At 38.3% G+C, this 25851-nt stretch overlaps 1 protein-coding gene across 2 annotated transcripts; it reads right to left on the bottom strand.

Moving 5' to 3' along the window:
* Nucleotides 1–709: 709 nt before the first annotated feature.
* On the bottom strand, nucleotides 710–25851 carry LPL (lipoprotein lipase; the record flags this gene model as incomplete). 2 transcript variants are annotated; one of them, XM_080797248.1, is made up of 10 exons in its annotated part: nucleotides 25537–25851; nucleotides 18613–18773; nucleotides 14221–14400; nucleotides 12811–12922; nucleotides 11515–11748; nucleotides 9903–10145; nucleotides 7616–7736; nucleotides 6403–6585; nucleotides 5270–5374; nucleotides 710–3199 (listed from the first exon to the last, which is right to left on the bottom strand). In XM_080797248.1, coding segments are annotated over exons 1-10 (1428 nt in total). In that variant the 5' UTR covers nucleotides 25625–25851. The 2 variants fall into 2 exon arrangements, with proteins under 2 accessions (XP_080653374.1, XP_080653373.1); XM_080797247.1 differs by lacking the exon at nucleotides 710–3199 and having other exon boundaries at nucleotides 5266–5374; nucleotides 25537–25819.

Raw genomic sequence — 25851 nt, 5'->3', positions numbered from 1 at the left:
TCTATAAATTTCTCTTTTCTGAAAAATTCATATAAATGGGGTCATACACTATGTAGTCTTTTGCATCTGGTCCTTTTGTATAGCAAAATTGTTGGAGGTACATCCATGTTGCAGCAGATAGCAGCAGTTCATTCTTTAATTTTCAATAATATTCCTTTGTATGAACATATGACACTTTCTTTATATCTTCACCAGTTGAAGGACATTTAGGTTGCTTCCACTTTGGGGCTCTTATGAATAATGCTGCTATGAATATTTTTTCAAATCTTTGTGGACATACATTTCATTCCTCTTGGATATATACCTAGTAGTGGAATCACTGGATCAAACGGGTTAAACTCTAAAATTTTTAAAAGCACTGCCGAACTGTTTTCCAGAGTAGCCACACCATTTTACATTCCCATCAATAATATATGCAGGTTCACATTTTCTCTACAGCCTTGCCAACTCCTGTTATTTGTATTTTTTATTATATCAACAGGCATTGATGGACAGTGAGCAAAGTTTAAACTGGGAAATCTCTTCCTGTCAAGGGGACCCCAGTCCGGAAGACCCTATGCCTAACATTGAAGTTTTGGGTTGGTAGCCACCAAAACAATTGTTTTCTATATGAAATTCTTTCTGACTGTACTAAGAAGGAATCTCTACTTAGTTGCATGTATGGCTATGTGTTCTTCTCCCCCAAAAAAGTTCTAAAGAATGCAACTTCGCACACCAAATAGTTAATTTTATTGCACAAACTCACTTCAGAGGTAACAATTTGACCTCAGAAATAAAGATAATATACTCTAGAACATGGTCAAAATCTTCTATATTAATTTAACAATTTATTAGTGAAAAAGTAGATGCAGGCAAGGAAAATTCTTGCATTTTATTTAGTAAAAAAAATGTGTAGTATTTCCCTTTATAGTTATTTTATAGGATTTCTAAGGCTTTGTACAAATGTAAATATAAAAATTAAATATAATGTGTATTGTAATTTTTAGAAGCTATATTTTTTTCCAAGTATAGTAATTTTACTCAGTAAATTTTTTTCAGTAAAAATGTGCTGAATGACTCTTCCCTAAGAATAAATATCTTCTTAGGGAACTAAAAAGATACAAAATAATAACTTAGTATTGTAATAAAGTTGTCAGTTTTATTAAGAGCAGATTCTATTTCTTAACATAGTTAATTAAATTTTCTTAAAAAAAAGAAGTCTACTTTATGGTATTATTTCATCAAAGTTGGCCCAATGAGACTGTCACTGACAAAGACATGTACAGAGTTAGTAACGTGTGTCTATAAATGCAGTTAGCCACAACCTTTCCATATACAATTTCCTTTTGCTCATACACACATATATTTACAGCTAATAAATAACATTTAAAGTCAAAGCATTACATATATATATATATGTGCAATATATGCACCTATGTATGTATTGCATATACATATGTAGATACATACACACACACACACACACACACACACACACATATATATATAGTGAAGTCTGTAGAAGTCAGAGTTCCTAGGGCCATACACCAATTGGATCCATATTTTCTCGAGTTTACGCACCCTTGTTCAAAACCCAAATCCAGAAAATTAATGAATTATCAATAAAGGGGGATGACAACAACAAATCTCACAACATTTTATTTTTAGAGAAAATTCATTCCAACTTAGCTGACATCAATCACAGCATTCATCCTACTTTGTATAGGTATAACCATACTTCTCAAATGAAGGGCTGAAGTTCTGGCACCTCTGGAATAACTTCTACTCCAATATGTCCTAATGCTATACCTCTTGATCATTTGCTTTCTAAGCTATGCTGAAAAAAAATGTACATGTGGGGCTTCATATATAAGTAATATGTTCAGATACCCACACATGTTCACAGTTTGGATTCTCAGCAATAGACTTTGAGACATTTTACTTCTTTATTAATTTATATTAATATATAGATCGTTCTGAAAATATGATACCTAGTTTATAAATAACTGTTCACTCACTCTTGACTAATTGTTAAAAATAACACCTCTCATGGCATTTGATGTGGCTATGGCAATTGAGGATTCTTTTAATTGCCCACAATGGTTTTAAGCACTGTTTATGGATATATACTTTTTCACCTCTTAACTTAGTAACAATAGCCTTTGTCTAAAATTTATAGACACTTGCATGATGTAAAATTTGACCTTTGGTACATAACATCTTATTAAAACCAGGGAAGAAAGAGACATGCTCAAAATATGACTGAAGCATGACTGAGATAACCCTAAAATTGAACAGTGCCTATCAAATATTAAATGACCTCAAATTGATGAATATAATTTCAGAAATCTGGTAAATGAAACTGCAGTATCATTTCCTTTTCTCATAGTTAAAATTACGTGTCAGTTGACAATAATAGGCTCTTTTAAAACATCAACCTAGAAAGCACTGTTAAACTATAATCTCGAGACAAATGGTGCGTAGAGATTAAGCAATAAACTGTAAAGCCTATTAAAACCGAATTGACCTAAATTTTGTATCTCTTTTAATTTGTAACTTAGCAATGATGCAATCAGCTTCAGGGAGGGCTTAAAGTTTCAGTGATTTATCAACTTCATTTTCTATTCCTTTCTCCAAGTCACTAGGCCCTCGTACTGTTGGGCAACACAGAACCCAATGTCAAGAGAAGAGCCATTCCAAAAAAGTCAGGTGTTTTGACTAGTAGTAGGTAATGGGTCCAACTCATGCCACCAAAAAAAAAAAAAAAAGAAAAGAAAAAAAAATCATTTTCTATATTCAGACTTGGAGAAAACTTTGAGAAGGTATCAGTCCAGAAAATGCAGACTTCTGATTAAAAAATGAGATTCTACTCAATTTTAGGCTATGGTTAAACTCACTAGATAAAGAAGACCTATCATGTTACCATGACCCAAAATGTTTCTTACTTCTTTCTCTAAGGGCAAAACAGTGATTTTCAAATCTGTGATCTTTTAATGTTGGAAGATGTGTTATTTGGCCAGTATATTCCTCACATTGAATTAGCCACTTTTTTGGGTATTTAAGACTGTATCCTAAAATAACTAGTCAATTATTAATTAGGGATTAATATTCAGAAAAATTCTCTTTGAAATAACCAAAGCACTGGGCATCTTTTGTAAAAGTTATTTCATTCTTCAAGGAATTCCTCTGCTGTTCTTCCTTCTGGAGATTTGCCCAGGGTCTGAGAAAAAGCAGAGGAAGGGAAATTTATTATTTGCTTAGTGTTTTATAACTCCCCATCCCACCCCACCTTCATGATGGAAAAGTTATTCGACTGGAAGTTCAGAACAAAGGTTGTGAGTATATATATACCCAGGGTACATATGGATAATGGATCAGATATGGGTAACGGCAGGCTTGTGGGAATGAAAGACCCTCTATGGGTCTACTTAGCCATGCCCCAATAAGGACTATCATTTTTCAGAGGACTGAATCAAATTATTTCAAAGAAGATATGATTTAAGATTTCTTAATTCTAAAACTTGTCAAATGAAATGCCTGATTTTTTGCTTTTTTTTTTGATGTGAGTCTTCTATAGAGTTATATCAGAAGATAAGAGACAGAGAACTTTTGGTTAATTTAGTGACAGAAGAGAGAAACTGCAGAAGGTTATTAGTCTGATTCATAATTCCTAGATAAAGTTCACATGTATAAAGAAAAACCACCTAAATATCTGTGGTGTCAGTAATCCTGTAATCAGACAAGGAATGTATCAATAGACTTTTTCAGATAAATGACGGTGACTTATATAAGTAATATGACCAGAAATACTTTTAAAACAGCTGGAGATATTTCCCAATTTTTCAGGTTTTCTCTTTACATTTACATACAGATTTAAAATTGTGGATGCTTTGGGGAGAATGTATGTGTACAAGTGTTTGTATATGTTTGTATGTGACATAAACGCATGTATAAAACTTCACAGTCTCTTCTAAAAGTTAAAGCAAAAGTGAAATTGTCTTAGATTTGTGATGAGGGAAAACAAAGCAATGAACCTCTGATTAGAACCGTCTCCACTTAGATAAAAATTCAGTTTTTCTGCCTGACTCAGTACCATCAACTATTTTTCATTTTAAGTTTATCTTGAGTGTTCTTACATTAATGTTTTTAATCAAGCGGCTTCATCTTATTATTCAAAGTGCATGCCATAAGAAAAAATATAAATATTATATATGCATTGAGAAGGTCTGAAAGGATATAAATTTAAATGTTAATTGGGAGTTATCCCTGGGGGATAGAGTCACAGTGATTTTATTTTAGCCTATTTTTCCTAATTTACTCATAATCCATAATTATCCATGGATAAATTACAACATAAAATAAAAATTTAAAATAATAGAGATATTCCACATAGGGTCTTTAATATGTTTTGATTAGGCAATTCTTATTCTGTACTTTTGTCTATAAATGTAACTGAGAGAAGAAAAACCAGAAGCAATTGTTTTTTTCTACTTCTGGATGATGTTGTGACCAGCCTTGCCCATTGTTTCCTGCTTTCCTGGCTTGTATGACATGATCTAAGCTTTTCCCTCTTACACTTGTAACCCATTAGCACTTGGTATCTGGCAGGGGAATGAGTAGGGAAATGAAAGTGAGATAATGTGAAAATTCAGAAGAGGTTGGAGAAGGTCACATGTTTAAACTCCACTTAGTACTGACAATCTGGAAAGGCTTAGCTGACAGCTGACATATGGACCAGTCTTAAAGGTCAGTAGGACAGAGCCAGCAGATTATTTTGAAATGGAAAAGAAAACTATCTCCTAAATTCTAACTCCATTAGCTTCCCTTCGTTGGGGATTTTGAGATGGATATTGGGTGGCTGTGTGGCTGTCCCTTTTTTGTTCTCTGTTCTGGAGTCTGCTGCCACTTGGAGCACCAAGGACTATGTGCTGCAGCTGATGTTTTGTCCCCCTGTCCACCAAGACAATGATGACTATTGTGTTGTTTGCTCTGCACACAGGCTCCATAAAGGTAACAGTAAGGCAGTACAGAAAAAAAAAGCACTTGTAAAGATTTTGTGTAGTGCAAAAGGAAAATAAAAGAACAGAAAGAGAAAGAAAACAGAGGAAGAACTGCCAAAAACAAATAGGCCAGGCCAATGTGTACATGGAAGGGCTAAGAAAGACCATCTGAAGAGTCCAACCACTAGAATCAGTGCAAGTCTTTTGTTATGGGTGAAGAGCAGTGTATGAAGTAGTGTCCCTGAGGGCAAGCTCAGGGTACCCAAGGAACTTTAGCTTATGATGCTCACCAGCCAGACTTTTTATTCAGAGACTTGTCATGGCATTTCACAAATACTACAGGTGCCTTTCCTTTCTGCAGATGAGACACTTTCTCCCTGGAACAGAAGATTACCCTGTAGAAGAAAATGAATGTGAACATGTCAAAAGGGAAAAGAGAAACAACTGAAAATATATAGTTTGGTCAGGGCTGTTTAAATCCTACCTGATCATTATGATTAATTATTTTGATATTTCCAGTAAACTGTTGAAAGTCAGGCCATTCTGGCCAGCAGCACATCTGAACCAGAGAGTTATTTGAGGGCCTAACCCACTATAACAAAAGAGTTAATTAGTCTACACAGGCATAAAGACAGCTTGGAGCAGCCCTAAAATCTCAGAGCTTTCACCACGAGGTGACAGAAGATCAACTTTACCATTTCCTTTAATCTGCATTAGGGAATTCACAAATGATTCTTCAACTCCTGTGAAAGAAGTAAATTCTCGGCATAGCCTCTTCACCCACAACCTGTTTTTTGTTTTTTGTTTTTGTTTTTGTTTTTGTTTTGTTCTGTTTTGTTTGTTTGTTATAAAAGAAAATGACCAAAGAGAAAAAAAAATCAATCTTAATTTATAAAGTCATTTTTATTAACAATAATGGCACACTATAGTTTGCAAAATCCCCATACATTAAGTATAAAAGGTTTAAATCCTATGGGGCTCTTTATGCAGTTAATTTATAGATAACGTGAGGTGAGGGCAGGAAGACAGGGTGAGATTACTTTGGAATCTCATTCTTCTTGAAGAGGTTGATTTTAATCTTTGAATGTCAAATCTCTGAGATTCTTTCCATAATTGTTTTGTGCTTGTAAGAAACAGTGCTAAATGAGAAGCTAAGATCCTCAAGTTAAAATCTCAGCTCTCACCCAATAATTGTGATCAATTCAGGGCTTATATTTTCTTTCCATGAAATTTAGAAACACTCTTACTTCCCTGGTGTGATAATAAAAGAACACGTCTCCCCAAAATTATAGGTTTAATTATCTAGTTGATATAGTTTTAAAGAAAGACCTTACTAAAGTTCCACCTGAATGATGAAGGCTCCATTATTCCTAGGTCAGGACACAGTGAGTTTAAAGTGAATGGGGAAAATACATTTAATTACTTTTTTTGGGTCTCTCCAGCTTTTACTCTGATCTTCTCAATAGCAAAGCCGGGGCTGCTCCACCAGTCTGACCAGCTGAAGTATGAATCGCTCTTCCATTTGAGTTTCAACATGAGCAGTTCCCCAATATCCACCTCCGTGTAAATTAGAAAAGAGTATGTCTTATTTGCAGAAACTTCAGGCCTGAAGAAAGAAAATTAGCATATTCGGTTAGTTCTGGAAATAAGTTGTTTTTTTTTCCTCATTTTTTTTTCCTTGCAAGACATAAATAGCTTTATTGTTTGGGAGGTACTTTAAAAATGCAAAAAATGTCCAACAAAATACTCAAGATGAAGATCAATGGCATTTGGGTATTTTTTTTTTCTTTTCAGCGTAACAGTATTCATTGTTTTTGCACCACACCCAGTGCTCCATGCAATCCGTGCCCTCCATAATACCTACCACCTGGCTCCCCCAACCTCCCCCCCCCCTTCAAAACCCTCAGGTTGTTTTTCAGAGTCCATAGTCTCTCATGGTTCATGTCCCCGTCCAATTTCCCCCAACTCCCTTCTCCTCTCCACCTCCCCATGTCTTCCATGTTATTTGTTATGCTCCCCAAATAAGTGAAACCATATGATAATTGGCTCTCTCTGCTTGACTTATTTCACTCAGCATAATCTCTATTTTAAAAGATACCCACACCCTTTTAATCTATTCTAACTTTTACACTAACAGTATGAACTATTTAATACAATTCTTAGGAAAAAAATCCATATATCAATCACTCAGAGACATTTATATTCATTTTCATCTATCCCTTTTCAATCTATATTGCTATGTGAACATGTTTGCTTTGTTAAAGTCATAAAATACATATAATTCTCTATTCTTTTTTTGTTTACTTCATATTTTACTTTCCATTTTTTGCCCTGTTTTACTGGGATTTTTATAATTATAGTTTTTAGAAACTAGATTGATTTTATTGGCTTTAGACCACAACTCATTTAGCCATTGTCTCAATGTTGGGTACTTATTTTCTTTCTAATCCACGCTATTATATGTACCAATGTAATGAGAGCCACCCAAATGCCCCGCCATAAAGCTTTAAAAAAAAGTCCGAAGACTGTTTCTTTTCCAAGTGTCCTACTCTTCTGCTCTAAGGACGAACGGTTATAGCAGGTAGCATTGCCATGAGAAACCCACATGCTGGAGGTAACGCCATGTGGCTACTCACAGGGTAAAAGGGATGTTCTCGCTCTCGGCCACAGTGCCATACAGAGAGATATCAAAGGCCTGGTTGGTCTGTGTATCACTCTCAGTCCCAGAAAAATGTATCTTTACTTGGTAATGGAAGACTGCGGGGAGAAAATTGGAACAAGTGCTGATCAGTTTTTATGGAACCACCACTGTGGTCCCAAATAAACAGGTAACTCAGAACCACAGAATCCTGAACCATTAAATAGGAAGTGTTCACACATGACTATCAGTGTGAAAGATTTCTTCATGTCTACACAGTGTTCATTACTAGAAAATTCAGACCTTGAATTCCACTCCCTTTCAGGAAAGTGTGGTTGTAGTGGATAGAAGGAATCCAGATATATATGAATTGTAAAGCAGTCCTGCAAAGTAGTCATTTTTGATGGGGCACAAGGGAGAACAAATCAAGAAGCAAAAATACCTATGATTCTTTCTTCAAGAACTCTACCCTTTCTTTTTTTTTTTTTTAAGATTTTATTTATTTATTTGACAGACAGAGATCACAAGTAGGCAGAGAGGCAGGCAGAGAGAGAGGGGGAAGCAGGCTCCCCACTGAGCAGAGAGCCCGATGCAGGGCTCGATCCCAGGACACTGGGATCATGACCTGAGCCGAAGGTAGAGGCTTTAACTCACTAAGCCACCCGGGAGCCCCAAACTCTACCCTTTCTTGGCCATCTTATCCCCAAACATCTATATGGGGCATATTTTAATGGGACACTGTATGTGAATGTTTCTTCATGTTTTATGAGTATGTCTGACTCCCTACCTATGTGTAAATTCCCTCAGGTCAGAAGATCACATTTATCCTCTTTATCCCCTCAGCATCTAGCACAGAGTAGGTAGTATATAGCAGGCTCACAATCAAACTTATTTATCGAATCATCAGTGAGGCCATAAAGACTGCTAGTTCCTAATGTGTTCTGTATTAGGGAGAACCTCTGGAAGCAGATACTTGAACATCTACATTTCCTTGCTGCTCTCCCCATCTCCATTAAAAAGCTGGAGTAGATGAGATGGGGGAGATTAAGGAGATAAGAAAGGCAGCTGGTTTAACACACAGCTACTAAAGGTGAAAAAAAAAAGAGAGTTTGGAGTTGAATGGAGTCCTTGCAGGCATCACCATAGACCAGAGCAGGGGAAGTTGAGACTGCCAAAGCACTCCCAAAAATAGGATGGCGCCCTGCATAGCACTGAACAGGACACCTGGGGATGAGTCTTCAGAAGAGTCCAGTCTCCTCTATACCTCACATCCACTTTCTTATTCTGAAAAGTCAGGGAAACTAAGGGTTTCCTCATTGCTTAAAAGATTGCCTTGAATTATTGCTGCTCCAAACCTTTAGGCCACCAAATATACCACTAGAGCGGTTCTAACAAACCCCCTTCAAATAGTTGCCTCTGTCATATATATTTTATCTTGGAAAACTGTACTTCAATATCATCCTTTCCCTCGGACTTCCACCTGGACCCCACATTAAGTTAGCTTTTCTGGTCTTAGTTCCTCTTGCCAGATTTCCTTAGTATCTCCTCTCCTGTTTCCCTCCAATCCCCTATAAATCTTGCTCTAAACATGTTTGAAATTCAACTGGGTATACATTCATGACAAAATGGAAATATCTTGAGGTATGGTATATTCTTCCCTCCCAGGAACAGTTGAAATTTAAAATACAGGTAGTTTTTGCCTTCACTTAAAGCAAACTATAGAGTTGGCAAACTTTTTTCTGTGAAGGGCCAGATAGCAAATAATTTAGGTTTTGTGTGCCATACAGTCTCTGTCCCAACTACTTAACTCTGCTGCAGTAGCACAAAAGCACTCTTAATCAATACAAAAATGAATGTGTATGGCTGTGTTCTAATGAATCTTTCTTTACAAAAGCAGGAGGTAGGCTGGATTTGGCCCATGCTCCATAGTTTCTTGCTGACCCTGGATAGATGGATGCTTTCAAATTAGTTCAGAGCCTAGTACGAATGGGCTGGCCCATGCTGGTGGTCACAGTTACTGAGGAGCATGGCAAGCAAGGCTGCTGCCTAGGGTAGTGCAGGTTGTGCACTGGGCATTACTGGTCATATAAGTTGGGAGCTTCAGTTAAATAGACCAGGGTAACTCCTTCTCTACCAAAGGAAATACAAGTGAGGGTTCAGGGTTTAGTAACATCATTTCACTACCTCTGTTGCAATGGACAGATATCGTACATGTGATGCAGTGAGCATGATAAAAAAAATAGGATCAAATTGATTTTCTTTATTCGTAACATTCTCCAGCCTACCTTTGTAAGGCATCTGAGAGCGAGTCTTCAAGTACATTTTGCTGCTTCTTTTGGCTCTGACCTTATTGATCTCATAGCCCAAGTTGTTGCAACGGTTCTTTCTGCAACTCAAGCAGAGCCCTTTCTCAAAGGCTTCCTTTGAATTGCACCGGTAGGCCTTACTTGGATTTTCTTCATTCAATAGAGAGTCAATAAAGAGATGAATGGAGCGCTCATGGGAACACTTCACTAGCTGGTCCACATCTGGGGAAAAAGAGGCACAAAGGAAATTCAACTCCATGAGTGTCCACAGTGAGTGTTTCATCTTGTAGTCCAAACTAGTTTAGGTGTGATGTCAGAATAAAATTACCTAAGGATCTAGTCCTATGACTGCTTGAGTGTAAGTCCTATTTAAGGAGGTATTTTTGGTGGCAGTTTCTCCTGTCTTTCTGAGTCAAAATTGCAAATTTTCAGAGAACTTTTGCCTTTTCTGCTGTCTTATATTTGTATGTTTATGAAGATATAATAAGAGACATTCAGTTTGTCATATCTTTCTTTTATATTGAAAACATAAAACATTTCTCCATGCTCTAGAAATAACATCATAAAAGGCAGAATTGTTAAGTGAAAAGTATTTTATCATAAATACTATGTATAATTGGAGGTTATCTCACTATCAATAATTTTTACATCAAATTAATCACAGAAATAATTACCTATATAATAAAAGAGTATCTCTTACCATAAGATTTTATAGCTATTGAAAATAGTAACATTAAGCTGTAATTTCTATAACACGTGCACAAAAGACCTGAGCATATTGACTACAGGTAAGTTCCACTGCTCACAAAGGATGAAAAGATCCCTTAAAACAAATTATAAATTTGACACAAACATGATTATTGCAGTAAACATTAAGATAACATTAAATTATATTTTCTTCCTTAAATTTTGGAACAGTTAGAGAAAGGCGATTTATTTTATTTTTTTAAAGATGTATTTATTTTAGAGAGAGAGAGGATGAGGGAGAATGCATGTGCATGAGTGAGGGGCAGAGGGAGAGAATTTCCAAGCAGATGCCCCACTGAGGGTGGAGCCCCGCTCTAGTCTGGATCTAATGACCCACAAGATCATGACCTTAGCCAAAACCAAGAGTCAAAGGCTTAGCAGACTGAGCCACCCAGGTGCCCCTGATTTGTTTCTTATTTGTACATCTCTTTAAAAGGCTGGCAAAAGAAATCTGGACTAATTAACAATAACTCTTATGGTTTCACAACCATATTCAAAGTAGAACATGTGGCTTGATATCATTTTATACTGCTATTATCCAACGCAGTGCAGTTTTCTTATGTAGGTCTCACCTTTCTCTTCTTTTATTTCTGGAAGCTCTGCACTCAGTGTAGTCTACAATATAACACATAAAAGAAAAAAATGTCTGTTTGTCTGTCTGTCTGACCAAAGGAAGTACTAAGGCAGTAAAGGTGATCACACTGAATATGATAGCTTTTTCAGAAAGATTTCTTGGCTCAATGTGTATATTAAAACTACATACTTGTTGGGAATGGATAGGAGACTAGATCAATAAGAATTAAGTGTGAAACTTATATTTAATTAACTTCTAAATCACATTTACCTCCAAGGCCTCTCTCTGCAATCACACGGATAGCTTCCCCAATGTTACATCCCGGTTGAAAAGTGCCTCCATTAGGATAAATGTCAACATGTCCTACTGGTTTCTGGATTCCAATACTTCGGCCAGGCGACCCTCTGGTGAATGTGTGTAAGACATCTACAAAATCTGCATCATCAGGAGAAAGGCGACTTGGAGCTTCTGCATATTCAAAATTAGGTCCAGCTGGATCTAGGCCTTAATGTGGGGGGAAAAAAAAAACAAAGAAACATAATAAAGGCCTCACAGATTTTTAAATTCCCATTCATTTTAGCCTCCATTAGTATCATCTTAGCATTCAACAGTTCATCATTTGAACATAACTGGCAGCCACTTGGGTTCTTATTAGTTCCTTATTCTGTAGTGATTGGATTCTTAAATTACTGAGAGTATCAAAAGTAGGTTTAGCTCCTCTGAAAGAAATTTGAGGCTCCTGAACAGTAAACAGGAATCTTCATTCAGGACAAGTAGATCTCAAAAAAATTATTTTGTAAATTATTTTTGAACCTGGTGAGAAGGGCTTCAAACAGTGGCGGGCTCTTTCTTCTTCTCTTGGCATGCCAAATCATCCATTGCCCTGGTTGACTGTCTTCCTTTTTTCAAATAGCCTCTGGTGGGGCGCCTGGGTGGCTCAATGGGTTAAAGCCTCTGCCTTCAGCTCAGGTCATGGTCTCGGGGTCCTGGGATCAAGCCCCGCATCGGGCTCTCTGCTCGGCAGGGAGCCTGCTTCCTCCTTCTCTCTCTGCCTGCCTCTCTGCCTACTTGTGATCTCTGTCTGTCAAATAAATTTAAAAAAAAAAAAATCTTAAAAAAAAAAAAAGTCTCTCTCTCTCTCTCTCTCTCTCTCTCTCAAAATAAATAAATAAATATTTCAAATAGCCTCTGGTGTTGGTCCTTTTTCATTTCTACCAGCACTGATGGGAGAGGTGACATACATGCATTATACCACCAAAACGCAGAGCAGAGGGAGGAGGGGAATGAGTTTCCCAGAGACTCCATTGGGCAATCTGTGTTTAATTAACTCTGCTCTATTTCTCTTCTGACAGTATATGGTAAGCCTAGGAGAGCAAGGGCCCATATTCTATCCTACTCCAGGGGAAAAAAAAAAAAAAAAAAAAAGCCCTCCTATGAGATAATCAAATGGCTGGGCAAACACAGGAACACCACACACATATGGGTATTTGACAAACTTTCTGATTCTCTTTCAGAATGACTGGCATCTCAACTCTTCTGTGATGACTACTGGCACTGTCTTCTTACCAGTAATTCTATTGACCTTCTTATTGGTCAGACTTCCTGCAATGCCAGCAGCATGGGCTCCGAGGCTGTATCCCAAGAGATGGACATTGTCCAGAGGATAGTGAAATTCCTCCTTTGGAAGAGAAAAAGAAAAAGTTTCTTACAGTTCTGTACAAAAGATCAAAGCTAAATGAAAAAATGAATATAAGTATAGTTCTTGAAATACAGGCAATGCTGAAAATTAACTCTACTTATTTTAATTTTGTGTTCTAGATCAAACACTCTAGTGTTGAGATTTTTCTCTTTCTTTAAAAACATATCTAAGTTAGAAACTTTTCCCATCCATTCAAAATTGAAGTGTATGGAAACCTGAATTTCCATATATCTGAAAATATATGTATGCATGTACATGTGTAGTTATATACTTATATGTAGATATACGTATATATGTGTTATCTATATGTAGATAAACTATATGTAAACATACACACATATATCAAATATATATTTAACTTTAACCCATTATTCCCTACTCTAAATATTCTGCATCATTTTATTCCTTCAGGTTGGCCAGAAAATATTACAGGGTGAAATAACCACAGAAACATATGATCCAGGCTCTTTCTTCAACAGACGAGAAGCCTGAGGCCCAGGCAGGGGATCTGATTTGCCCAGGTTCACTTTCTTGACGAGCAAAAAAATCAAGAAAAGAACTCCAACTTTTAATGGTCAGTCTAATAAACAGAGATTATTTTTTTACCTCCAAGTATCTGGCTTAAATAATTTGGCCCTATCAGAGTATTAACTTTCTTTCAGCCAACCCCAAGATATTTTTCAAAGGTAATTTCAGAGGCTGACACCAGAGAATAACATGGATCAAAGTGGAAGCTAAATCAGAATTCCTGACCCATAGCCACCTCATAGTCTACAGACCTTCCCTGCCATTTTCTTCCTAGCTCAAACCTATCCATCCCTTAATCCTCAACAAAAATCTGGACCTTTAATCTACACTAAGGAATGGGCAGTATTAATCTTTTCATGAAAAATATTGGTATTTTAATGCGTCAAAGGCCAGATAACATTTTCATGCACCAGCCTAGTGTAGAGAAGGATTTGGCTGAACATGACATCTTCTATCTGCCCTGAAATAACAAGCTTTTGTCTGCTCTGCCTAAATAGTTCTTGGTTGCGCCAGATATAATCGCTAAGAGAATATCAAAGGATAGGGCATGGCAAGACTATGCCTTGACTTTACAGTTTTTCGTAATGCTGCTTTCTGACTAAAAAATGCCTGTATTTATTCTGAAGATTTGAATTGCCCCAGAAAATATTTATATTTAAGTGAAAAGGAATAAAGACCAGCCTTTTGTTCAGCAATAGTGAAGGGATCAATTTTGGACACATTAGCCTTCTTCCCACAGTCTTACTTACCGCCATCCAGTTGATGAACTTGGCAACATCTTGTCCCACCAGCTTGGTGTACCCCGCAGACACTGGATAATGCTGCTGGGCCCGTGACAGCCAGTCCACTACAATGACATTGGAGTCCGGTTCCCTTTTGTACAGGGCAGCCACAAGTTTTGGCACCCAACTCTCATACATGCCCGTCACCTGAAGAGGATGATACAAGCTTTCCTAAAATACCCACCTGCAACTTGTTATAGATATGTCGGCTACATTAAATGGAAAGAAAATAAACCTCAAAGGAAGCCCATTGACTCAGAAAGAAAACTTAAACCATGGAAAAGAATAATCAGAGACTTATGCCTGACTCTCCTGAGGCAAATCTGAGTATGCCAAAGAAGGAATGTGTTGAGCTGAGGAATGGCAGGTTACGTTCACACCACCAATTTTTAAACACTTGTTTTATAAATTCTGTAAAACCAATAACTTATATAAAAGATCAATCTGAATAAGTTAAAATTCTGCAGCAGAATTATAGACTAATTTTAAAATAAATATAATTTAATTATTTCCAATTAGGCTAATAAATTTTTCCCAACCACATTATGTTGGAGGATGTGAATGCACTTTTTTTTTCTTACAAAGAGTCATTTATATCAAACATTTGATGTGCTAATGAAAAAAGTAGTTTCAAGCATACTAATCCTAATAGAAGGTAAATTCATTCAGCAATCTCTCTGTTAATACATAAGCAAATGATCAGCTTCAGCTTAGAATTTTTTTTTTTACTATTTCTCTCAAATTCTTAATTATCAGAGTGGAAATTAATGAGGTTTAATAGTCACAATTCCCAAATTATTAGATTGGCCCTGTTTGGAGATAAGAAGATTTCCAACTGTAATTCTTTGCCTCTTATTTTAAAAAGGTTCCCAAATTCAAAGTCAAAAGAACTGTAAGAGTCCTCAGGTTAATTCTATTTCTGTAAAATTTTAATTTAAGTTTGCAGAGAGGGCATCAGACACCTTTGCAAAGATGCATACTTTACAATAATGGAAACACACTTAAAAACTGCAGATGGTAAAATTGTGCACCATCTTGCCATGAGCTTAAACATAGCAGTAACCGGATTCCAATCCCCTAATCTACCCACTCCTACCATGACCTGAGAGAAAATCATGTTGTAGCCACAGTAAAGGTTACTTAAATATGTGCTCAACAAAGAAGATTCTGAAATACATGTTTAAGGTAGCTTTTCAGGGGAGACCTCATATTCTTCTTAGATTAATTCCAGTAACAAAAATAGGAGTCATGAATTCCCAAACCAAGGGACTTCAACTGGAACATTGATCTTATATAGTGGATTCCTTTAGATTTACTCTTCCATTTTATTTAGTTTATTTTCTAGACTAAAACTATCAAAACGAGATCTCACTTCACTCCTGACACTAATAACGGTTAGTTGTGCTCTGTGGCAGGGAAAAGCAAGCCTGAAACTCGAGATTTTGGTTTCAGTCCCAGCTCTTCCAATAATTACTTCTATGAATGTAGGCACTGTCTTAACCTTTTAGGCCACCTATAAAACAAAGGGGTTGGGGTCAGATGATCTTGAAGTTACCTGCCACCTCATAAATGTCTTCTTGTAACCACTCTGACTCCCAATCTACTTGCAGTGATATAATACCAAGTATGAAGAGAAAAGAAGAAAATTTATAAGGGTAACATTAGTCCATTAGAAACTCATTTAAACTGTTTTTGAACCTGTCTCAACAAGAGGCTGCTTTAAAAAGTCTAAGTGCAGGGGCGCATGGGTGGCTCAGTGGGTTAAAGCCTTTGCCTTCGGCTCAGGTCATGATCTCAGGGTCCTGGGATGGAGCCCCACATCGGGCTCTCTGCTCAGCGGGGAGCCTGCTTCACTTCCTCTCTCTCTGCCTGCCTCTCTGCCTACTTGTGATCTCTCTCACTCTGTCAAATAAATAAATAAATCTTTAAAAAAAAAAAAAGAAAGGATGATGTCAATTCTTCAGAATGCAATGTTAACCACTCCTCCTTTCAGTCAGGCGTGAGGACCTCCTACCACAAGGAGAACTCTGTACTTAACATTCTGGTCTATGAAACCTAAGCAGGTGGCAAAGCTCCAGGACAGCTGTGTCTAAAATGCCTTCTGAGTTGTGCGCTATGCATACTACACACCAAACATTCTTCTGAATTTTCCATGGCAAAGCTGCAGAACTTCTTCATTTCCCTTTGTCCTATGACCTTGAGTTGCCAAACAGTTTACCTCAGATAAGGCAAAAAATCATATTTGCTCTAAACCCCTATTACAAGTTTTTCTACACTATCAATGTTTCCAAGTTAAGCAATCTGTCAAAGAGTAAGTAACCCAACTTACTCCTACAGTGACTGGTAGTTTTATTAACTGCCTAAAAACTATTTCAAACCTTTCTTTTTTAATTCAATGTAAATACGGCTGTAAGTAACTCTGAACAATAAAGGGGTGGAAAATACAAGAACTCGCCTTCTTTAACTCTAAAAGGTTATTATTTACTAGGTTTTTTCCTCTGAGTTTCCTTAAATCAGCACAAATTTTAAAAATCTTTGATTCTCAGACCCACAGCTGAACTGAAGCCCTTCTGGTCACTCAGTCCAGGTGGTCCAACTTAACCAGCCAGGCAGGCCACTGAGATAAGCTGAGATCCATTACCCAGTGTGGCTGGATTAATTATCACAGAGGAGCAATCAGCTCTTTATGATGACACTCAGTTCCACAGTGGCCTAACCTCTGAGGTCAGGCTCTCAAAATGTTAGGACATACAATGTGAAGAATATGGGGGGCTTAGTGAGCAGGAGGGCCAATGATAGAAATTGGCACTTTGTACTGATATTGGATTAGTCATGTCATCTTTGCATGAGAAGGAACTATGCTTTTGAAAAATCCCTAAAGCATCAAGTTCTCTTAGGGATAAGATTGAGATGTCCGAGATATTCAATTTATTCTGTCATATAAAATGTTTATTAAACTTACTATACTTTTTTGAAAACTATTTGAAGTTCCATATACAACCAAAATGTCCCTAAAACTACCAATGTTTACTTTTTCTTATTTAAATCTCTTAAAAATGTAAAAACATCTAGGTATTTGAATACATATTTTTATCATCAGATATGTGATTTATTATGTTAATTCTAGTAAAGAGATTTTTTAAAAATAAACATCCATGCAAATTCTGTTAGTTGTAGTCTTTATCTCCAGAAAGTTACAGCACTTGTCCTGGATTAATAAGAAAGAAACTAAGTTACACAGGAAAAGAAATCAGGACTAGAAATCTATCAATCATTCTCTAATTCGTCTCACTAGAGTTTATTTAGTATCTACTGCTTTATTCACAAGCTCTGACATAATGGCAGGGCTATTTCTCTTCAACCTCCCATTTTATACAAGTCCTTTTTATATTAAAAAAAATGAAATCTTCTCACTAGGGTTTGAAAATATTAACAACAAACTGAAGTAGCTAAGAACTGCACCATGGAAGGTGACTGGCATATTTAGAAGGCACTACATTAATTGTATTCTATATTTTTGTTTGTTTTTTCTTTTTTAAAAGATTTTATTTAAATTTCAGCCAGTTAACACACAGTTTCACATGTAAAATTTAGTGATTCAGCACTTCCATACAACATCTAGTGCTTATCACAACAAGTGCATTCCTTTATCCCCATCACCTATTCATATTATTTAAAAGTAAAAGTAACTGTAACCGCAGTTTTTACACTTTCTAATCATTTGGCATGACACTTCCCTGGCTATCTCTCTTTCATCTCTAGAAAAGTACTCTAAAGTTTACAACGGGAGAATTTTGGAAGTGGAGTCTAACCTCTTTGTCTTACACATCAGTCATCTGAGGCCCAGAAATGAGAAGTAGCATCAATCACATCACAGAGCTGGAGAATGGCAAAGCCAGAATCAGAATCAGTATTTCCTCACACCACTCCAACCCTCTCCTCCCTCTGACAGGTTCTCCCTTAGAAAAGGACCTCTGGTGATGTGCTGCATGAATCAGGATCATGCCAGTTTCCCACTGGTTTCCTAAAATGATAACCTACATTCTGCTCTGTCGTTGAGCAAAGCCTTATTTTCCCACCTCACAAGAATGGCTGGTTCAAGGGCACCAACTAAGTACCCTGGTAAAATGAAGGATGACACTACCCGGGGGAATACTCATGAATTCATGATTTTAGATTCCACAGTTCCCACCCCAGGCCAGAATTTCCGGTACTCAAGTTTAAAGTAAAGCCATTGGAAAATAAACAGAAGCACAGGATAGGAAGACTCATCACAGGGCTCCCAACAACGGGAGGAAGCCAGACAGGCAGGATGCCTGGTCTACTCCAATCTGCTTCTTCCTAAAGAGACTGTCTTACCGTCCAGCCATGGATCACCACAAAGGTTTTGCTGCTGTGGTTGAAGTGGCAGTTAGCCACAGATTCTGTCACTCCAGGAATGAGATGGCAAGTATCCTCAGCTGTGTCTTCAGGGGTCCTTAGAGCAAATTTACTTTCAATATCTATAAAATCTCTTCCTCCTGTAATTCCCAAAAAGGAAAAAAAAAAATGGATAGGTGGTTAATTGGAGGGCTGTTTGTTTTATTTGCTGGAATGGTATGTTTTAAGCTTCTAAGCAACTTCCACCAGTGCTATTTTTGTTTCTATTTTTGTAAATATATGTGGATTGCAAGAGAATGACTAATCCTCACTGGTGATCAAATTTGACAGAGATCAGAATCCAGGTCTTTTGGTTATAATTCAAAACTCATTCTCCCAAAGAACATTGGCTCATGGCTCTTGCATTGTAAAGTTCCACTTATTTCGTATATTATCTCACCCTCTTTCAATCTCCAGTTACAACAAAGGAATGTTTTCCCAAAATATAAAATGGGCTTGAGGAAAGGTTTCCTTTTCAGTAGCATAATTTTTAAAATGTTAGCATTAAGAAAACTTGGAAGCCTAAGTAAATTTTTGTATAAAATTTTTCCCACCCCCACATCAAGGTACATCAACTAAAATTGTTTTAAAAAATCATTCGGAAATGCCTGTGCTATGTGTGAACTGGTTAATTCTTTTTTTAAAAGATTTTTATTTATTTATTTGACAGAGAGAGTGAGAGAGCATAAGCAGAGGGAACAGCAGAGGGAGCAGGAGAAGCAGGCTCCCCGCTGAGCAGGGAGCCCTAGGACCTGGGGCTCCATCACAGGACCCTGGGATCATGACCTGAGCCAAAGGCAGATGCTTAACCAACTGAGCCATCCAGGTGCCCCTGAACTGGTTAATTTTTTTCCCAAATATTTCTTTTACAATATTTCTTGTCTTTGCAGTCTTTCACACAAAGTCAAAGCTTAAAAAACTGTAGCAAAGCAGATTTGGGAAAGAATTCACTTTGACTTTTCATAGTCAATCACAAAGTGAATAAGGAGGGAAATAAAACTTCAGCCAACCATTTGCCTCTCTTGATAATATATTTAAATTTTGATAAATCTTCATTTAATGCTACAGTGAACACTTGAAGTAAATTGTATTTCCAATTAGTCAAATTCTTGCACAAAGTGAGCAAGTCAAAGGTAAGTTATGTTAGGGGAAGTTATTTAATTTCTTAACAAGTAAAAAAATTAAAAAACTACTATAAGGTCATAATTTGTAGTTTTTAGATTTCTTTATTTCTAATTTCTTAACCTAAACTTACTCTTTTCACAATTCAAATGCTGAAAATCTGTAATTTCAAGTAACATTGCAAAAGCCAGGCCAAAGAAGTGAAAATAAAAATGATATAGTATAGTGAATGTACAAGGATTCAAGTCAGGCTTATCATGTAATTAGCTGAGTTCTCGTCAATATTTCTCTTTTTAATTATTTTCTAAAACTCCTTAAGCAGTATTGTGGCTACTTGCTAAGTAATTCATTATAGGTGACAAGTTGATTACACACACACACACACGCACACACACACTTCTAGCACCTGACCATTCTAAAATAATTTATTCAAATAATAGCCTGTGGTAAACTATTGATATTTAAGGTTTTTTTCATTTTCATATAGTAAAAGTGCAACTGACCCACCAAAAATACACTCTGCCTTCCATCTTATTTGAAGATGTAGGTCTTCCTTTTCCTTTCTAACCAGGAAGTACTCTGGTGGCCTTATTATTTCCCTGATAGTAGAAAAATAATATTATAAAATTTTAATCTGATTTTGCTCTCAATGTCCAAGAAGCGTTTTTATTGTTACAAAGTACTTGAGAAAATTTAAAACTAAATTAGTTTCACCTATCCCATATCTCTCCATATCAAATAAGTCATTCTTCCTCAATAATCACATTCTTTTAAAAGATTTTATTTATTTGTGAGAGAGAGCATGAGAGGAGAGAGGTCAGCGGGAGAAGCAGAGTCTCTGCTGAGCAGGGAGCCTGATGTGGGACTCGATCCCGGGACTCCAGGATCATGACCTGAGCCGAAGGCAGTCGCTTAACCAACTGAGTCACCCACCCCAATAATCACATTTTAATATGTTTGATCACCAATTTTTTTGAAGTAGAAATCATCCAAATAACCTGGCAGACAGATCTCACCCACCACCTATTTGTTAAACTGATATTTAAAATTATTGCCCTGCCTGACTCCAGAGGATGCCACTCACTTTGGTCTATTTTTCCTTAGAATTATGCAATGCAGCAGCCCTGGTGTCGCTGGTGGTTTTGAAAAGACTAAGAATATTCTCTGGCATTATTAAGGCTAGCTTTGTATATTTCCATGAAAAAAAAAACTCTATTAAATTCATAGATTCTCAGTCAGTTGAGCATCCGACTCTTGATTTCAGCTCAGGTCATGATCTCAAGGTGGTAAGATCAAGCCCCAGGATGGCTCCGTGCTGGGGGTGGAACCCGCTTAAGACTCTTTCTCCCTCTACCCCTCCCCTCTCCGGCCTCACAGGCTCCCTCTCAAAAATGAATGAATGAATAAATAAATAAATAAATAAATAAATAAATAAAAGCTCCTGTACAGATTATTGCATAGCCCACTGAGAGGTCCAATTTTCCACAACTAACATTTCCTGTTGGGTACATAATTTCTAAGTTAAAAAAAAAAAAAAAAAGCAAATTCATGTATTCTCAAACAAATTTGTATCTGGAGATTTTTATTTCACTTCTCAGGGAATTTTTTTTTTTTTCATTTTAAGTTACAGAAAGCATAATGAAGCATTTGACAGGAAGACAGCACCACTCCATATGCTACAAGATGTTTTCAATTCTATGTCAGTGCTATATATGAAATCATAAATGTTATAGTGATTACAGTCAGTCTTTGCTTCTCTTTGGATTCTGATAGAAATATTCCTGATACTGGTGTAAGAGTGTGTCAGCAACCTAGGGATGAATGTACTTCCCAAGCCTCACTTTCTCACACAGCTGATATACGTCAGTCAATATGTTTAGCTGTCCCAGTATACACTGGGATTGCTGTTGGCTGGCAGATGAACTGATGTGACTCAAAGGTTACTAAGAAAATTATTGTTTTCCATACATGAAGATGGCATTAATGGCTCTGCATTTACCTTTTTTAAGGGGATAAGAATCTTTTTTATCAGGTCCCCTTAGAAATAAGAGCCACCCAGTGGTTTAAGCCTCTACCTTCGGCTCAGGTCATGATCCCAGTGTCCTGGGATCGAGCCCCACATCGGGCGCTCTGCTCAGTGGGGAGCCTGCTTCCTCCTCTCTCTCTGCCTGCCTCTCTGCCTACTTGTGATCTGTCTGTCAAATAAGTAAATAAAAAATTTAAAAAAAAATTTAAAAAAAGAAAAGAAATAAGAGCCACCTTAAATTAGTGGAAGGGTAAGGTGTATTCTTTCGTAAGAGCTTCCATCCTGAATTCAACTCATATCATCACCACATCAACCAGTTCCCATCAGATATGTTCTTATTCAGCACTAAGGTAAGATCTAGGGTAAGTTACAAGTTAATGCATTTCTTGACAATGTAATCTTTATTTCTAAATTATTAAATAGCTAAATTCCTAAGTGTATAAACAAAGACAAAAATTTACATAATGTGGATAATCACTCAGAGAGATGAAATTAGGTTGAGAAATCAAAGAGTTTCAAAGGTAAATTTATAAGGTATACATTATTGTTCCTAGAAAAAAACATTGAGCATCCCAGGAAAGATATTCTAAAGTCAGCCGACAATTATCAGATGAATAGGATTAGTGTGCATATGAAGACATGAGGTACAAGAGCTCAATTATAATGCAATTCTCTTTGAATTTTCTACCCCACCACATACATGCCTAAAGGATTTCATCACTAATTTACCTTCTCTCTGAAACTGATGGTCATACTTACTCAGGCAGCTTCTACAGAATGCCAAAAGCCACTGACTGGGTGAGAACAAAAAATAGTTTGATGAGGTGAAAAAAAAAAAAAAATCAATATCCTATCTGACTGAATTGATTGGTCTTTACATGTTCCTGATTATTTAACAAACAGATTTGCTTTTCATTTTTATAGAAAAAAACGTTCATAAAATAGAAGCAGTAAACTATATAGCTCAATTTCTCCTCCTGAACAAAGGGAAGAAGAAAGGTTATGCTAAAAATACACTACACTACCTGAAAGAAAGTGAAAATTTTCCATTGTAACTCTACCCCTGTGTCTGACACGAACTTTTCAATACTGCTATTAATCAATCACTCCAGTGCTGAGCTCTGCTCTATTTGCAAATGCTATCAGCTATTTTGCTGTCATCACCATCACATTTAACTTAGATGTTAGCCTGGAAATTCACTATGGCAGGTCAAATAGAATTGCAGCTACTGAGTACTGATTCATATGCTCCTTGTCTAGCTCTTTAAGCTTCCTAATGAGGCCCTGCAGAGATGGAGGTGGCTTCAAGAACAAAGAGCCTGAGGGCAGTGAGCACCTCATATCCTCATATTCTTAGGAAAAAAAAAAAAAAATCCAGAATAAGTAAAGTCAGAGCCCAGAGAGGTGCTGTTTACCATTCTCTCACTGATAACTTTTGCCTCTGAAACTGCTAAGTTCCTAGATGAATTCACCTGGAGGAGAAAAGGGGAGATAATTTGCTGTGATGGGAGAAGCATAATATAAAGGGAGGTAGTGGTGGAGTGAAAGTAGGAGGGAAGGATAGGAGGGATAAATTTCATGTCTACTTAAAAATGATTCCTCCCTTGGGGCACCTGCGTGGCTAAGTCCCTTGTGAATCTGACTTTTGATTTCAGCTCAGGTCAAGCTCTCAGGCTCTGGAGATGGAGCCCAGCATGTGGAGGGCGCTGGGTGTGGAGCCTGCTTAGGATTCATTTTTCTCTCTCTCTCTCTGCCCCTCCCCCCAAGTGCTCAGGCTCTCTCTTTCTCTTAAAAAACAAAAACAAAAATTTCAAAATTATTAAAAAAAAAAGATTCCTCCCTTGATACATTTATAGCTAGTTAAAGCATGCATTGCTTAAAATCCAATTTAATTCACCAATCACAAAGCGCCCATTTAGATCAAAGCGTATGAATTAGAGGAGACTAAGAGAATTTTGAGTGTGGCCTGAACTCCTCATTTTTGAGTTGAGGAATCTAAACTCAGAGAGGTGAACTAACCAGACCAGGAATTTAGGGCTGTGAACTTCTAAGAAGCCAGCAAAAACAGGGGCTCCTAGGTGGCTAAGCCTCTGCCTTTGCTTAGGCCATGATCCCAGGGTCCTGGGACCCAGTCCAAAGTGGGGCTCCCGGCTCAGCGGGGAGTCAGCTTCTCCCTCACCCTCTGCCCCTTTCAACCTTGTGCTTGCGGGCGTGCTCTCTACATCCCTCTCTCAAAATAAATAATGGTGTGTGTGTCTGTGTGTGTGTGTATGTGTGTGTGTGTGTTTCAAAGCTAGCAAACACAAACTGTGGAAAACACATATTTGTTTGTGTTTTTACAGTAAAAGTAGCTTCACACCATGGTGTATTTTCTGAAATAAGAATATGGAATTTGTTCCTACCATCTTCTTGGACAGGGTTAAACACTATGGAGGGGTACATACCACTATGCAAGATATTTAAGACTTTTTAATTCAAACTTCAGATACTGTTTTTTTAATCCAATCAGACTTGATGAAATCTACATTTTTTAAAAATAAATCTAACAAAATGTTCTTTTTCCAACCCACTGCAGAAGTCCGCAAAGTCTGCAAAGTCAGCTGTAAAGTCATGGAGAAACTCGACTTGAACCCTGTTGCCTGTAAACATAACCAAGCGACACTGCTCTTACTGCAATTTCACTCAGGGGGAAAAATGTTGCCTTTGGGTTGCTGTTTTATGTTCAGTGAACCAAGTAAGGTTCAAGGTACTAGGGCTGCCTCTATAGTGGGCAGGTCTTGGGCTGCTCCTTTGTCCTCCCTGCATCTCTCCTGTAATGCCTTAACCCCGAGGAGTGGCGGCTGCAGGGCGCTAGCTGGATTTCACGCGGCGGCTCCGGGAAGCCCCACGTGCTGTGGACGCTCCGCGAGGTTGAGCGTCAGAGCGGGACTCAGCTCAGAGGAGTTTGAGTCGCCAAATGCAAACCTCCTAACACCACCGCAGCCGGCGGCCACAGACTGCTGGTCTCTGTGCCCTGTTTTGAGGAGGGCAGCCCTCCTCTAGGCTTTCCGCGTGCTAAGAAAAGCGGCGCGTGCAAGAATGGAAACTGGAGAGTTCTCCGGCTCCCAAACGCGTGCTGGACGCTGCGTCCGCGGGACTCGGCGCCGCGCGTCCCAGTCCCCCACCACCGCGTCCACGCCGAGGGCGAGTGCCCAGTGCTTCTGCAATGCGGACAACGCCTCCTCCCCCGCCCCCACCCTCTCGGGTAGGCTTCTCTAAGAGAAAGGACCACTCTCTACCCACGCTCCCATAGGCGGGGGCCGAGCCGCGGTGGCGGCCGCGCCAGGGTCACCTTGACCTGCGTGCCTTTCATTCCAGGGTCCTCGCGCGAGGGTTACTGCCGATCACCGCCATTTAAGCCCTTCCTCCGACCGCGCTCTTCCCGCCCCTCGAGCTATCCCCTACTCTTACTCTCTGAAGTCTACGGACGCGGAAACACCGCCTCCGCCAGTTTGGGACAACGCGGGCACGATTCTAACACGATCAGAGGAAGAATTCCTTCTCTGCCCCTCCAGACCCCAGCCCGCTGACTCTTCTCGGGACTGGCGCTTAGTCTAGGAGAGTCTCCAGTACGCATCTGCAACCCCTTTCGGCTTCCTCTTTTCCCACCTTCGTAACGTGTGGAAGTTGCCAAAGTGGAGTCCGCAAGTGGAGGGGAGTCTGCGGGCAAAACTTACTGTCAGCGGCGGCCACCCCTCCGCGGGTGGCGGTCAGACTCTGGAACCACATGCCCAGCGCCACCAGCAACAGTGCTTTGCTCTCCATCTCGGGCGCGTCTCTCGGTTGGAGCTACAGGGGACTGGCAGAAGCGCGGACAGGGTGATGGACCAGCTGAGCCCGAGGTGGGAGCAGGCTGGAGCTGAGGTCCAGCGTGGGACAAGTTGCCCTTTAAAAGGGAGGGCAGGGCAGCTAGAAGCGACAGGTTCCCTCTAAGGAGGAGGAGGACGGATCGAGTCTGACACTGTTTCCACTCCACAGCTGCTTATGTGACT

Source organism: Martes martes (genome assembly GCF_963455335.1).
Source record: "Martes martes genome assembly, chromosome: 2".
Classification (NCBI taxonomy): domain Eukaryota; kingdom Metazoa; phylum Chordata; class Mammalia; order Carnivora; family Mustelidae; genus Martes; species Martes martes.
This window is presented reverse-complemented; position numbering and strand designations above follow the sequence as displayed.